Below are 15,225 nucleotides of genomic sequence, written 5' to 3'. Positions count from 1 at the left end.
GAGAGGAGGCACAGAAGATAATTGAAAGGTATCAGATCTTCCCTTTGGAAGAACGGGCTCTAGTTACAAATCTGTCCGATCCAAAGCAAAACACTGAGTTTTGGAAGAGACTTAACAGCTTGTGGGAAGTATTCCTCCAAATTCTCAAGGAAGGAATGCCTGCCGACCATCAAGCCATATTGGCCCTAGGCATTTTGGTTGGAAACATATACACGGAACACAACGCAGGAGCAGGAAAGGGCTGCCAAGCAACTTTAGGAGATTCTTAAGCCATTGTTAGCGAATAGATAACTACAGCCTCTCTGGCTGGAATCGCAGGCTACCCAAGGATGTTTCACAATGCACAAGTGGGGGCCATCCAGAAAAAAAATAAAGAGTTAAAACCTTTCCCTCACACACTGTTATAATTAGCTTGAGGGCGTGGGAGGACGTAACCTAAAAGCCACCCTAAAAGCCAACTAGTGGGAATTGAGTTTGAAGATGTAATCACTAGAAGCTAAATCTGCCCTAACAAGGAGACACATTCTGCAAAATAAATCTCCTTACAGAGCATGGTCGAGTGATCTACCCCAGAGTCAGCAGCATAGATCAACTGCTGCAGCATGGATGTTATGAAAACCCTATACTGAGCAGTTTAAAATTAGTAATAGCTGACTGCAATAATACACATTTGGATTTACCTATTGAAAAGAATTAGGAGGTGAGGGGGCTAATGGGAAAGCCCACCCTCCTTACCAAATTAATACTGGACAAACATGTGTCATTGGGAAGGGTCATTTAGCAGGAATCAGGACAGATCATAAGAAGGAATTAAGCAATTGTTGTAATATATGAAGGGAAACCTGCTTTAAAAAGTGACTCCTTGTTTCTTGCAGCCTTTTTCAATAATCCAGGCAAAGAAACAATCAAATGTAAACATTTGGCTACAGACACTTTTGTTAAATCTGCAAAAGGAAAATAAGGAATTCTATTGACACTTAACTGGTTAACTGTATAAAAGAATGAAATCTATACATTCAATCCTTAAGGTTGCTTTAAGAAAACAAATCTTTGTTTTAAGAATCCAAGCCCTGTGTCTCTGTTCAAGGCTGAGTTGATAACACTTTTGGCTTGCTTTCAAATCCAACATTATATGTGAATACAGGCTGCCTGGCTATTTCAAAGGAATATAAAACACCTGTCCCCTCAAGTAAATTGTCCAAATACAAACAAAATATTTATAAGCGCCCATTTAACAAAATTTAATGTACAATATTATTATTACTATAGTCTTAATAAGTAACACTGTATATGATTCTTTTCAGGAAAAGAAAAGCTTTTTGCTTGCTGGAACAATAATTAACCAACACCTTGTGCTAAGGAGAAGCATTATAGCTTCACACATTAAGCCTGATCTGTGGTACAAGAGGGAAACTGAGGCATGCCACTGTTGGGCAGGGCTAGCAACTCTAGAGGTAATTCGAGGGAGTGGAAGGTCACGAGTACCAATGAAGCGCCCTTGTTCTCGTAAAGTTATAGCTCACTCGCCCATGAGAGTGGTAAGGAACTAGCTGTAACCAGTTCCCCTAACAGATCTTACGCAGTATTTTAAGTTATAATGGGCCACCCAGACAGGGGTAGAAATATTTTCTTGTCTTTCAGATCATCAGAAAGCGCTGGTGCCAGCTGAAGAAAAACAACAACAAAACAACAACAACAAAAAAACCATGGTTCTATGTCATGACAGAATAAGTTTGTGTTCTGTCCAAGTTTGTCTTGTGTGTCTTAATTGTAATACGTATTGCAAATATTGTTGTGTGTAGGATATTGTTTTAATGAAAGGATAATTTGAGTAAAGCAGAAGCATTAATTTAAACCATCAAAATTAATAATTGGGCCCAATCAATTGGCAACTTTAAAATTCAGTGAAAGGATAATAGTTTGGAAATTGTTTAGGCTAGGAGAATGTTAACAATGTCTCCACAGGTGAACAAAAAAGGAACTGGAAGGAAGCAAGGAGTGCATCATGTGAACAGAAGGACTGGAAGTGGGGTACCAGCCCTCTCCCCCACCGGATTGGTTTTGCTTTAATGGCTACACAAATGAAATATTTAGCTTCTGCAAATTTGCACACCAACCATAAAAGTGGTTTGGCCAGAGATAATAAGAAATCTATAAGTAACAACATGGGCAAGTGGGACATCAGCATATTTAAGTAAAGATGCCCACAACAATGAGGAAACTAGTAACCTCACCATTGCAATAACAGCTACTTGCCCTGCTACTCATTGGTGCCTGATGCCTTAAAAGGCCTCAAGAATTATGGAATTGCATGGGTTCCTATTAACAATTAAACATCTGTGAACCATGCTTGGTCCTATAAGAGAAACAGTGACTCTAGTCAATGTAACGTCCTTCAAGTCACATACATAGAACAAATACACACTAATAGCAATGGGGAATACATGGCCTTGGGCCTCCCCTCATTCACACAGAATTATTTTGTTTATTGTAACAACATGAACACTACAAGGACAAAGAATACACAGTCCTCTGAGTTAAAGTTTGTATGGAATATTGTGGGAAAGAAGCTAAACACTAACATTAGGCTACTGAAGTTGGACCTACTGACTCCCACTGGGACTTACCACTTAAAGCCCAGACAAAGGTAACGCCTGAGGCATGGCTGTCATTTGTTAAACAATGGCCATTGCTAACTTGCCCTCATTTGGATATTATTAACCAGGTCCTTAAGGACAAAATAGAGCCTCCCAATTGTGCATCATGTCCTGAACAGACCTGTCCCAGAACTAGGACAACTGTCACTGGTCCTTACCTTGGTGACGTTCCACACTGGTACAGACCAGCTGTGTGCTAGACTGGCTAATCAAATTGGCAAGTGCCTGATTAGGCAACGAAGGGGCTTAGCAGATACCATCGCAGATTGGTTTGGGCCTGGAAACTCTGTCAGCAACACTTATGTCATAGCCCAGAAATCGTATGAGAATCCAGGCTGGTAGATGCAGTAATATCCAGTGCCTGTAAAGGCCTAGACACCAGCCAAGCCAACCGATTGATCCTGAATAGTTTGAAGGATCTGTCCAGCTCTGTGTCCATTTCACTAAACCTAACCAGATATTTGGACCAGAGACTAATTGGATTTTTAATTAATGGAACTAAATTAAAGGAATTAGAAGGCCAGTATTGAAGAATAGGATAGCTTTGACCACCCAGCCCTTATGGTGGTGAGTCCCCATCTCCCCCGTCCTACCCATGGGAGTGGGGAAGTAGAGAATCCATGAGGACCCAAAGGCCCACCTGGACAGGGCATAGTATAACAGTTTGTTTTTGGCCCCTCTGGAGATTCCTCACTCAGATCAGATCAGAATGGTAACCTCCCTGCCTGTACCAAAGCAGGAGCATATAGATAGATCGAGGGCATTGCTTATTCTGAAGGTGTGGGAGCCTCCCTATACCCAGGGATTGTTGCACCCACTTTGATAAGGAAATTTTATGTACCTGCCCATTTAACATCATGACGAATCTGCCTAGGTTTGATGTGGTTGTCTCAGAGAAACAAAAACATCGAGCTGGTCCAAATAAACGGTACCTACTGGTGTTTGACTACCCAGACAGATCACTCCATCCTGCCCCTCTACATATCCATCTGTGTGTATAACAGCCCCTCGCCGGATGATCCTGACCGTTGATGGAATGTGGCTCTATCTCACTTCGGCATTGATAAGTAACCTAACATGAGATCCTGAGTGGCACGGCGGAAGTAAGTACCTAGAGGAGGGCTTACTGGCCCTGCAGGCGAAGATCGAGGAGTTGGTGGCCAATGCCCAAAGATATGTCGGGGCTGGCCGTCTGAGGTACACACAGATAGGGAAACACCGTGGACCATGCCAAACACCTACCTCTGCAGCACTCAACCAGGCAGTAGAGGTCAAACCTATAATCATGGGCAGTGCCAGTAAGGCGATGAAATATCTTAAAGATGGATTTAAATAGTGTTTGCCAAATTATGTGGGAAGTTTTGATTATAACATTTATAATAATGCTGGTGCTGTACTCGTACTTCCAGAGTAAATTAAAACCCCTTAAATTGTATTTAACCTTGTGGGTTAAGGAGAACCCCAAAGTCAAGAGAAAGGAACTATAGGAGTAAACTGAGGCAGTCCATGGTATCTTGCTGAGAACTGACAACTCAAACCTGAAAGTATTAGGCCAGCTTGGGAAGTAAAACAGTTCAACAGTTACTGTGACCCTGGTTCCCCTGGCAACCACATTCCAAAAGGGCCTCACTTTGATAAGGCTGGTACCAAACAACCACGCGGGATTGTTTTATGTTTTTTTTTTATTCCTAGGAAATAACCTTGGTTCCAAAGGAGCTAGCTGGCTTTTAGCTCAGAGAATAGAGACTCGTATGTCCATCAGCGAAAGACTGCTCTAGAAAGACCTTTACCAAGTTTTGCTAACCACCAACACTGCTGTGAAGTGCCAAGAACTGACTGTTGGCCAATGCTTCTCTCTGCAAAAAGATCCCTCCATCTCGAAATGATCCTACCCCGATTGATGATAAGCCTCTCTCTTCTGGTCCTGCTTTCCTACCTGCTGGACACCAGAAGAACCAAAATATTACGGGGTGATGTTCTGGTAACCTCTCCCCTGCATGATGTTGAACCACGACTGTTTCAAGAAAAAAAAAAAAAAGAGGAAAAATCCGCTCCTCTGACACTGCCAAAGCCCAAAGATTTCTGACTACAAAAGGACATTAAGAACTGACCTTGGTGAAAGAAGCGAAGTATTGTATATTGCCAAGGAGAAACTTGTGGGAGTGGTTTGGGTTTCTCTCTTTGATCTGGATTCTGTGCTTATGGACAGGTACCATCAGCATGTACCTGCCCTCCCTAATTTGGTTACTAATTATGATATAGAATCATAGAATCATAGAATAATAGGACTGGAAGGGACCTCAAGAGGTCATCGAGTCCAGCCCCCCGCCCTCAAGGCAGGACCAAGCTCTGTCTACACCATCCCTGACAGATGTCTATCCAACCTGTTCTTAAATATCTCCAGAGAGGGAGTTTCCACCACCTCCCTTGGCAATTTATTCCAATATTTGACCACCCTGACAGTTAGGAATTTTTTCCTAATGTCCAATCTAAACCTCCCCTGCTGCACTTTAAGCCCATTACTCCTTGTCCTGTCCTCAGAAACCAAGAGGAACAAATTTTCTCCTTCCTCCTTGTGACACCCTTTTAGATATTTGAAAACCGCTATCATGTCCCCCCTTAATCTTCTTTTTTCCAAACTAAACAAGCCCAGTTCATGAAGCCTGGCTTCATAGGTCATGTTCTCTAAACCTTTAATCATTCTTGTCGCTCTTCTCTGTACCCTTTCCAATTTCTCCACATCTTGAAATGTGGCGCCCAGAACTGGACACAGTACTCCAGCTGAGGCCTAACTAGTGCAGAGTACAGCGGCAGAATGACTTCACGAGTTTTGCTTACAACACACCTGTTGATACAACCTAGAATCATATTTGCTTTTTTTGCAACAGCATCACACTGTTGACATATTCAACTTGTGGTCCACTATGACCCCTAGATCCCTTTCCGCCATACTCCTTCCTAGACAGTCGCTTCCCATCTTGTATGTATGGAACTGATTGTTCCTTCCTAAGTGGAGCACTTTGCATTTCTCTTTATTAAACCTCATCCTGTTTACCTCTGACCATTTCTCTAACTTGCTAAGGTCATTTTGAATTATGTCCCTAGCCTCCAAAGAAGTCGCAACCCCACCCAGTTTGGTATCATCTGCAAACTTAATAAGCGTACTCTCTATCCCAATATCTACATCATTGATGAAGATATTGAACAGTACGGGTCCCAAAACAGACCCTTGAGGAACTCCACTTGTTATCCCTTTCCAGCAGGATTTAGCACCGTTAACAACAACTCTCTGACTACGGTTATCCAGCCAATTATGCACCCACCTTATCGTGGCCCTATCTAAGTTATATTTGCCTAGTTTATCAATAAGAATATCATGCAAGACCGTATCAAATGCCTTACTAAAGTCTAGGTATATGACATCCACCGCTTCTCCCTTATCCACAAGGCTCGTTATCTTATCAAAGAAAGCTATCAGATTAGTTTGGCATGACTTGTTCTTCACAAACCCATGCTGGCTATTCCCTATCACTTTATTACCTTCCACGTGTTTGCATATGATTTCCTTAATTACCTGCTTCATTATCTTCCCTGGGACAGACGTTAAACTGACCGGTCTGTAGTTTCCTGGGTTGTTCTTATTCCCCTTTTTATAGATGGGCACAATATTTGCCCTTTTCCAGTCTTCTGGAATCTCCCCTGTCTGCCATGATTTTTCAAAGATCATAGCTAAAGGCTCAGATACCTCCTCTATCAGCTCCTTGAGTATCCTGTGATGCATTTCATCAGGACCTGGTGACTTGCTGACATCTAACTTTCCTAAGTGATTTTTAACTTGTTCTTTGTGTATCCTATCTTCTAAACTTACCCTCTCTCTGCTTGTATTCACTACGTTAGGCACACCTCCAGACTTCTCGGTGAAGACCGAAACAAAGTTGTCATTGAGTATCTCTGCCATTTCCAAGTTCCCTGTTACTGCTTCTCCCTCCTCACTAAGCAGTGGGCCTACCCTGTCCTTGGTCTTCCTCTTCCTTTTAATGTATTTATAAAAGGTCTTCTTGTTTCCCTTTATGCCTGTAGCTAGTTTGATCTCATTTTGTGCCTTTGCCTTTCTAATCTTGCCCCTGCATTCCCATGTTGCTTGCCTATATTCTTCCTTTGTTAGTTGTCCTAGTTTCCATTTTTTATATGACTCCTTTTTTATTTTGAGATCGTGCAAGATCTCCTTGTTAAGCCAAGCTGGTCTTTTGCCATATTTTCTATCTTTCCTACACAGCGGAATTGTTTGCTTTTGGGCCCTTAACAACGTCCCTTTGAAATACTTCCAACTCTCCTCAGTTGTTTTTCCCTTCAGTCTTGCTTCCCATGGGACCTTACCTACAAGTTCTCTGAGCTTATCAAAATCTGCCTTCCTGAAATCCATTACCTCAATTGTGCTGGTCTCCCTTCTACCTTTCCTTAAGATCATGAACTCTATTATTTCGTGATCACTGTCCCCTATACTGTCTTCCACTTTCAAGTTCTCAACTAGTTCCTCCCGATTTGTTAAAACCAAATCCAGAACAGCTTCTCCTCTGGTAGCTTTTTCAACCTTCTGAAACAGAAAGTTGTCTCCAATGCAGTCCAGAAACTTATTGGATAGCCTGTGCCTCGCTGTGTTAGTTTCCCAACATATGTCTGGATAGTTGAAGTCCCCCATCACCACCAAATCTTGGGCTTTGGATAGTTTTGTTAATTGTTTAAAAAAGGCCTCATCCACCTCTTCCACCTGGCTAGGTGGCCTGTAGTAGACTCCTAGCATGATATCACCCTCGTTTTTTACTCCTTTTAGCTTAACCCAGAGACTCTCTACACAGCTATCTCCTACGTTCATCTCCACTTCAGTCCAAGTGTGTACATTTTTAATATACAAGGCAACCCCTCCTCCCTTTTTTCCCTGTCTGTCCTTCCTGAGCAAGCCGTACCCTTCCATACCAACATTCCAATCATGCGTCCCATCCCACCAGGTTTCTGTAATACCAATGATATCATAGTTGTATTTATTGGTTAGCAATTCCAGTTCTTCCTGCTTATTACCCATACTTCTTGCATTTGTATATAGGCATCTAAGATACTGATTTGATCTTGCCTCCCTGTTGTGCCCTGACCCTCCTTTCTCCTTGCCATTATAGGCCGTAGTCCCCCCCATTTCCAACCCATCTCCCAGTCCCGCACATTGAGCACTTACCTGTGGGCTTTGCTCACCTGCCCCCGTCGAACCTAGTTTAAAGCCCTCCTCACAAGGTTAGCCAGTCTGTGTCCAAACCAGGCCTTCCCGCTCCTGGAAAGGTGAACTCCATCTCCGCCAAGCAGTCCTTCCTGGAAGAGCACCCCATGATCAAGGAAGCCGAATCCCTCCTGGTGACACCATCGTCGCAGCCAGGCATTCACCTCCAGGATGCACCTCTCTCTGCCCAGGCCCCTACCTTTGACAGGAAGGATAGAAGAGAATACCACCTGCGCTCCAAACTCCTTCACCCATACTCCCAAAGCCCTGTAGTCACACTTGATCCGCTCAGTGTCACACCTGGCAGTATCATTTGTGCCCACATGGATGAGTAGCATGGGGTAGTAGTCAGAGGGCCGGATAATCCTCGACAACGCCTCCGTAACATCTCGGATACGGGCCCCTGGCAGACAGCATACCTCTCGAGATGAACTGTCAGGGCGACAGATGGGTGCCTCCGTTCCCCTCAGAAGAGAGTCTCCAACCACCACTACCCTACGTTTCCTCCTCGCAGTGGTGGCAGGAGACTGCTCAACCTTGGTGGTGCAAGGCCTGGTCTCCTCCACTGTGGGGGGTGACTCCTTGTCTCCTGCGGAAAGTAAAGTGTAACGGTTATGTAACAACACAGTGGAAGGGTTAGGAGCAGGGGTGGAACACTGCCTGCTGCCGAAAGTAACCAGCTGCCAGTGCTCACCCTGCACCACCGCATCCTCCATAAGTGGCTGGTCAACAGTCCCACATCCTAGGACAGTGACCTCAGTGGACTCCACAGGAATACTGTCCAGGAATTCCTCATGGCTTCGAATGCTCCTCAGCCTGGCCACCTCCTCCTGTAGCTCTCCCACCTGCTGCCTGAGAGATTCCACCAGCAGGCACCTTTCACAATGGTTGTCTCCCCCAGCCTGGAGATCACTCAGTGGGAATTGCAAGCCACAAATACTGCAAGACCACACCAGGACCTGGGTAGAGGCATCCATGCTCAGGTTCTCTGTCTGGATACAGGCACAGGTGGAGGAGACAGGAGAAGTACTGGCACAAGCGCTTCGGGTCTTCATCACCATCAGTCACTCCCTCTGCTCAACTCCCTCTTCAACTCCCCTGTCTGCAGTCCCCTATCCGCTTCGCTCCCCTGGTCACACTGCTCTGGCTTTTTAAAGCCTGCTTTAAAAACATGTTGTATGATGTTACTAAAATTATAGAACAGCCCCATCATAGAATTATATTGGGGATATTAATGATTATATTGCTTTTGCTTATTAAAAGTTTCATATTTGATTGTTGTTGTAAAAGATGTAGTAATAGAAATAGCTTTTATGTTTGTACTAATTATGTAATGTTTAATGAAAATAAAGGTTTAGAAAGGTAGTTGTGCTGTAAGCTCAAAAGGGGGGATTGTGGAGGCAGAAAAAGAGAATAAGGGAATTTGTGTGCAGCCATCTTGGTCTTGTTAACAAGAGAGCAAGAGTCAGGCTAAGTCTGTGGCCTGACAACGCGAGATCTGTAATTAGACGCTGCCTTTGCCTCTCGCCTCCATACGGAGATAAGGATAGAATACTGACTCTGGTAGGGACCTTGAGATAAGGAGCATCTGGGTGGAACTAAATAACTGTTAGCCATTGGTGTTTGTAATGGGAAGGAGACTAATTGTTATTGTTATTATATCTAATAGACAGTATATAAACTGCTTCATAATTGCTTGTATTCGAAGATCTGCCTCGGTGAGGGGGGGGGACTCCCCCCCTGTCCGAACCAGTTTTTCCCTTGCTGCAGCTTGTAATAAAACTGCCTCTGGCTGCTTGTTGCTTACAAACTCAGAGTGAGGACAATGTTTTCTTCCACATTGGGTAAGACTGCAACAACTGTTAGGAATTTTATTATCAAGTTGGTGGGAAAACAGAAGGGCCTTTTGAATGTTCCTCTGGGGAATGTCAGGATTGGCTGACCATTCAGGGATGGGTAGAATGCTCTCTTTCATTCAAAATTTCCCAGGAGAAGAAGGTCGCTGTGCTGATACAGGTTCTGTGTGAGGGCCTGTCTGGCTTGCAGGAGGTTACTAACCTTAGAAGTAAAATAGAAACTCTGCAACAAATTGCTGAAGAAAAGCAGCATGCTGTTACCCATCAGTGTGTGCCAGCAGCCAGAATGACCAAGAATTATATAGATTTTTAATCGCCTTAAGTCAGAGAATCTGCCTCTGAAGGGTCAAGTAGACACCTTAAAGAAAAATGCCTTTCCACCTCCCTCCCCCAATAGAGGTACACAAAGATAGGACATTTCAAAATTTCTTAAGTAGAGGGTCAGGAGATGTGGAGGCTAGTTGAGAGGGCCATTTTCCTTGCTAAACGGGTAGTAAAACAAGCCTGTGTCTATGGAAGGGTATCATTCTGCCCAAGAAAAATGACTGAGGCCCAGAGAAGCTGGCACACAACAGGTAAACTTTAAAAACGTGTGGGCAGTGGGAGGCATAGTGAGAGAAGTAAGGAAAAAAGTACAGGCACAGTGAATTCAGATCCCTGTGAATGGTGGGAATTTGGTATGGTTATCCTGGGAACTATTGGAAGTGTCATTTTGGGAGATAAAGCAAGCAATTTAAGGAAAAAGAGCGAGTGAAAAGTTAACTCTGACTTTGATTTTTTTATCTACTTCAGTTTAAGTGCCCATTCTCCAGATACTTAACGATGCTCTGTCTCCCACCTTCCTCCCCTTTTCTTCCCACCCCTTCCCCTCTCCTATTTATTTCGAGTGTCCACATCCAAAAGTCATAACTCCGGTCATCTGAAGAAGTGGACTGTGCCCACGAAAGCTCATGATATCATCTACATGTTTTGTTAGTCTATAAAGTTCTACCACACCATTTGTTGTTTGTTTGTAGTGTAAATATGTAAGGGTTTTAGAATTTAACCAACAATCATGATTTGTAAAATTCTGTTCGGAAAGCTTGAAATGAATTGTTTTTTTTATAATGCCATTTCTTTTCAAATTGTAAAACTGACAGGACACTTTTTGCCATACACAGGTAATTAGTGTTGCTTGGTTTTTGGTATTTAGCATTTAATCTTAAAGGTATGAAGTTCAATATCTTTTTATCAGACAAGTTGTGGCTGTTACATGGGGCAGCCAGAACCAGGAGAATGGAAGAGATTCTGAATTTATTTCTTGGTAAAATGGCAAATAGCCGCCATAGTAAAAGAATTAAAGAAAAACAGCAATGTTAGAAATGCTGAAGGTGGCTGATAACCAGACTATCATTTTGATAATAGTGTATGAAAACTCTGTGAGCACAAAGGAAATAGTTCCATCTTGTGCAAAAATGTATATGGCTAATTTTCATAACATTAAACTCCAAAAGGAATGTGCATTTTCCTGTAACATATGCAATGTATATTGCAGAAGGGGTAAATTAAATGCAAATGAACATGCTACTTAACATCTTATTAAGGCTCCTTACCCAACCAGCTCACAGCCTCATAGTTCTCCTGCATCGCATCCCAGTAGAGGGATCTCTGGACCGAGTCCAGCAGAGCCCATTCCTCCTCAGAGAAATACACAGCCACCTCCTCAAAGCTCACCAGCTCCTCCACAGCCAGTTCCTGCCCCTGGATCTGCAGGCCAGGGGCTGAGCTGGAAACAAACATGGGTGTTCTGCAGCCTGGCAGGGGGAGGAGGACAATTGGAGACATTTCAGAAGGGGCTGTAACCCTTTCCACACCCCTATTGTCCCCAGTCTCTGTCCCTGGTGACACACATGCCAGTCTTTGCCATTTTGGGCAAAAGCTTGAGCCTAGATATCCTATAAGCAACACACACAAGTTAGATCCCAAATCCACATGCATTTCTCTCAATACAGGGTTTGAGTTTCAACATTCCTGTGCCTGCAACAATGGGATTCGGTTCTGAGCACCTAGTAGTTCTGAAAAACAAGCCGCATATTCAGCAGCCTGAACATGGACGTAGGTGTCTACATTTAGGCTCCTATATTTCAAGTCCTTAGTCTGCCTTCATTTATTTGCAACACACACCTAGGTGCTCTCATCAGGACTAAATTGGCAGAAGTTAAGTGAAGTCGAGGGGACCATTCAGATGCTTAAAATTAAATGCAGCTGCTGAATGGTTGCAGGATAAGATCCTAAGATTCATAGATTCACAGAATCATTTCATGTATTTATTTAATCAGACACCTAATGGTGCCCACTGATAGGTTCAAGTATCACTTTAGTTCAATCTGGATAAATTGGGACACTTTGATACACCTGTTAAAGCAGCTCCAGGATCAGCAAAGCCACACATGGATCCTGGAATTCCAAGCCATGCAAGGGACTAATGCAGTCCCAGGTTCAGTTCCACTTGTTGGCTACTTCTAGACTGGCATGATTTTCCGGAAATGTTTTTAACGGAAAAGTTTTCCGTTAAAAGCATTTTTGGAACAGAGCGTCTAGATTGGCACAGACGCTTTTCCGCAAAAGCACTTTTTGCGGAAAAGCGTCCGTGCCAATCTAGACGCGCTATTCCGCAAAAAAGCCCGATCACCATTTTCGCGGTCGGGGCTTTTTTGCGCAAAACAAATCTGGGCTGTCTACGCTGGCCCTTTTGCGCAAAAGGACTTTTGCCCGAATGGGAGCAGCATAGTATTTTCACAAGAACACTGACAATCTTACATGAGATTGTCAGTGCTTTTACGGAAATTCAAGCAGCCAGTGTAGACAGCTGGCAAGTTTTTCCTGAAAAGCGGCTGATATTCTGGAAAAACTGACCAGTCTAGTCACAGCCGTTGGCTTTACACATGCTCCAATTAACAAGTGTGGGATGGTCCACATTCCGCTTCAGATTAGAGCCTGGGCCATTGAATGAGAGGTGGAGCAGGACACCGGTTGGTACAGCCAAGCTCTTGATCAAGAGAACTCCTGCTGCTTGTCAGGGGATCTCTGTCATATTACTCAAGATATAAAACCATAAATAATTTAAACCAAACAAGCATTAAAAGAAAATTACTAGTTACATGTACTGCAATGGCATCTAATAAACCTAATCATAGAGCAAGAGGTCCCAATCCACTAGGCCCAGTACAAACACAGAAGCAAAAGACAAGCTCCTACACCAGTGGCTCCCAACTTTGAGCACTGGGATCCTTTTTCAATCTATTAAAGTTGTATGGACCCCCCAAACAATATAGCTGTTTTCAAACACTCCATTACTTGATAATATGATCAAGGAAATAAAATATTGAATATATATTTATAATTATGCAACATACAATATTAATTCAAATACATAAGTGTTTTGCATGATGTACATTTACTTTAATTTATATTTTATACTTTCCACAGACCCTGTACAGTACCATCATAGAGCACTAGGGCTACGTCTACACTGGCCCCTTTTTCAAAAGGGGCATACTAATTTTCAACTTCAGAATAGGGAAATCCGCGGGGGATTTAAATATCCCCCGCGGGATTTAAATAAAGATGTCCACCGCTTTTTTCCGCCTTGGGGAAAAGCCGGAAAAAAGCATCTAGACTGGCCCGATCCTCCGCAATAAAGCCCTATTCCGGAAGATCTCTTATTCCTACTTCAAAGTAGGAATAAGAGATCCTCCGGAATAGGGCTTTCCAAGCTGGAAAAAAGCGGCGGACATCTTTATTTAAATCCCACGGGAGATATTTAAATCCCCCGCGGATTTCCCTATTCTGAAGTTGAAAATTAGCATGCCCCTTTCAGAAAAGGGGACAGTGTAGACATAGCCTAGGAGTCTGCTGACCACAGGCTGGGAACCACTGTCCTACACCTATGAGCTTACATGCTATGGGATAAGCTGTTTCAACAGATATATCAACTAAGGAGTTCTCATTGCCGCAAGCTTTGCAGCAAAGAGCACTAAGGATCCTTCTAGGAGCGCCCCACACTGCAGTGGAGCATTATCACTGTCAGCAACCAGGAACTGACACACATGAAGACAACATCTAGGACAGGGGTGGGCAATAATTTTTGGCCAGGGGCCACTTCAAATTTTTTTTTACAGTGGCTGTGGACTGGCCCATAAGGGGTGGGGCCAGAATGCTTCTGGGCTTTCCCATCCCCAGACCATAATTGGTCTTGAGGGGAACTCCTTTACTTCTCCCCTTCCCACGAGGCACCCATGCCCCTGGCAGAGTGGGAAGAGGCTTCAAAAGAGCCACCTGCTGCTCGCAGGGCAGAAGGAGCCGTCACCCACTCTCCCAAGTCCTGACTGGCCTGGGGCAGGGGAGCTGTGTGAAGCTTCCCTCGCAGAGCGCGCTCAGAAGTGCCATGTGCTCCTGCTGGCGGAGGGAAGTGAGAGGAAGCGTCACATGTTCGCCCCGCCCCCAGACCTTGATTGGATCCGGACTGCGGGAGCCCTTTTGCCCACCCCTGCTCTAGGAAATTTCACTTCCCGGCGGGCTCGCAGCGGCAGGCGGGCGCTGCCCGGCTCCTGGGGCCGGGCCGGGCTGGGAGCCGGGAACCAGCGGGCACCAGGCTCCCAAGAGTCAACCCCAGGGCTAGACCAGTGCGAGACCCGCGTCATCGCCCCGCCCAGGAGTTACCCCAACGTCTCCAACCGCCCATCCCCACAGACACCGCCATCGTCAGGCCTCCCGTCCCACAATACGCATGCGCACGGGATGCCCCCGTCACGAGCTGTTGGAAGCCCTTTATGGCTGTGGTCGGTGTCACGTGATCTTAGAGCCTTCCCAGGGCAAAACCGCCCGCCCGCACCGATCTATCTGCCCCGGCCTCAGCGCCCTCCCCCCACATCTCACACATCACCTACCCCGCCCCCACGCCGGCCCCGCCCCCACCTCGGCTGTCCCGATTCCAGCCCCGCCGCCCGCTCGGTGGCGCCTCTGCCTGGAAGCGGAAGCGGAAGCGGAAGCAGCAGCAGCAAGTAACGGACCCAACGGCTCCCTCGGTGCGGTGCAGCGTCCACGGCTGAGCCCGCGGCCTCCCCCTGCCGCGTGCGGAGATGGGCGGGGCCGGAGCAGAGGCAGGGAGTGATTGGTGGGCGGGCGCACTGAAAACTCGGCCGGTACGGAAATGGGGGGGCTCAAGCCGCGCGTGCGCAGCGGGTTCGGCGCCTGAGCCAGGGCGTAGCTCAGACGGGGACCGGGACACGGGGGGGTGGAGCGACGCAGAGAGGGTTGCGGGGCTGTGACTGGTGAGGGGGAGGGACCCTGGCAGCTCCCTCACCCAAGGGAGCGAATCTGCTTCCCTGCAGTTGCTCTCACGGGGGGGGGGGGGGGGCAGGAAACTTACCTCTGGGTCTAAAGCCTCCGCAGTTACAAGGCAAAT

General features: G+C 45.4%; 1 protein-coding gene across 3 annotated transcripts; it reads right to left on the bottom strand.

Moving 5' to 3' along the window:
- Positions 1-6,819: 6,819 nt before the first annotated feature.
- LOC142821635 (uncharacterized) lies at positions 6,820-14,995 on the bottom strand. Of its 3 annotated transcripts, XM_075913214.1 has the most exons (3): positions 14,736-14,995; positions 11,372-11,572; positions 6,820-8,512 (listed from the first exon to the last, which is right to left on the bottom strand). In XM_075913214.1, exons 2-3 carry the CDS (start codon positions 11,556-11,558, stop codon positions 7,917-7,919), a joined length of 783 nt encoding a protein of 260 aa, XP_075769329.1. In that variant the 5' UTR covers positions 11,559-11,572; positions 14,736-14,995; the 3' UTR covers positions 6,820-7,916. The 3 variants fall into 3 exon arrangements, with proteins under 3 accessions (XP_075769329.1, XP_075769328.1, XP_075769327.1); XM_075913213.1 differs by lacking the exon at positions 14,736-14,995 and having other exon boundaries at positions 11,372-11,811; XM_075913212.1 differs by having other exon boundaries at positions 6,823-11,572; positions 14,736-14,985.
- Between the last annotated feature and the right edge of the window lie 230 nt (positions 14,996-15,225).

The sequence above is a fragment of the Pelodiscus sinensis genome, chromosome 31, assembly GCF_049634645.1.
Source record: "Pelodiscus sinensis isolate JC-2024 chromosome 31, ASM4963464v1, whole genome shotgun sequence".
Lineage (NCBI taxonomy): Eukaryota > Metazoa > Chordata > Testudines > Trionychidae > Pelodiscus > Pelodiscus sinensis.
This window is presented reverse-complemented; position numbering and strand designations above follow the sequence as displayed.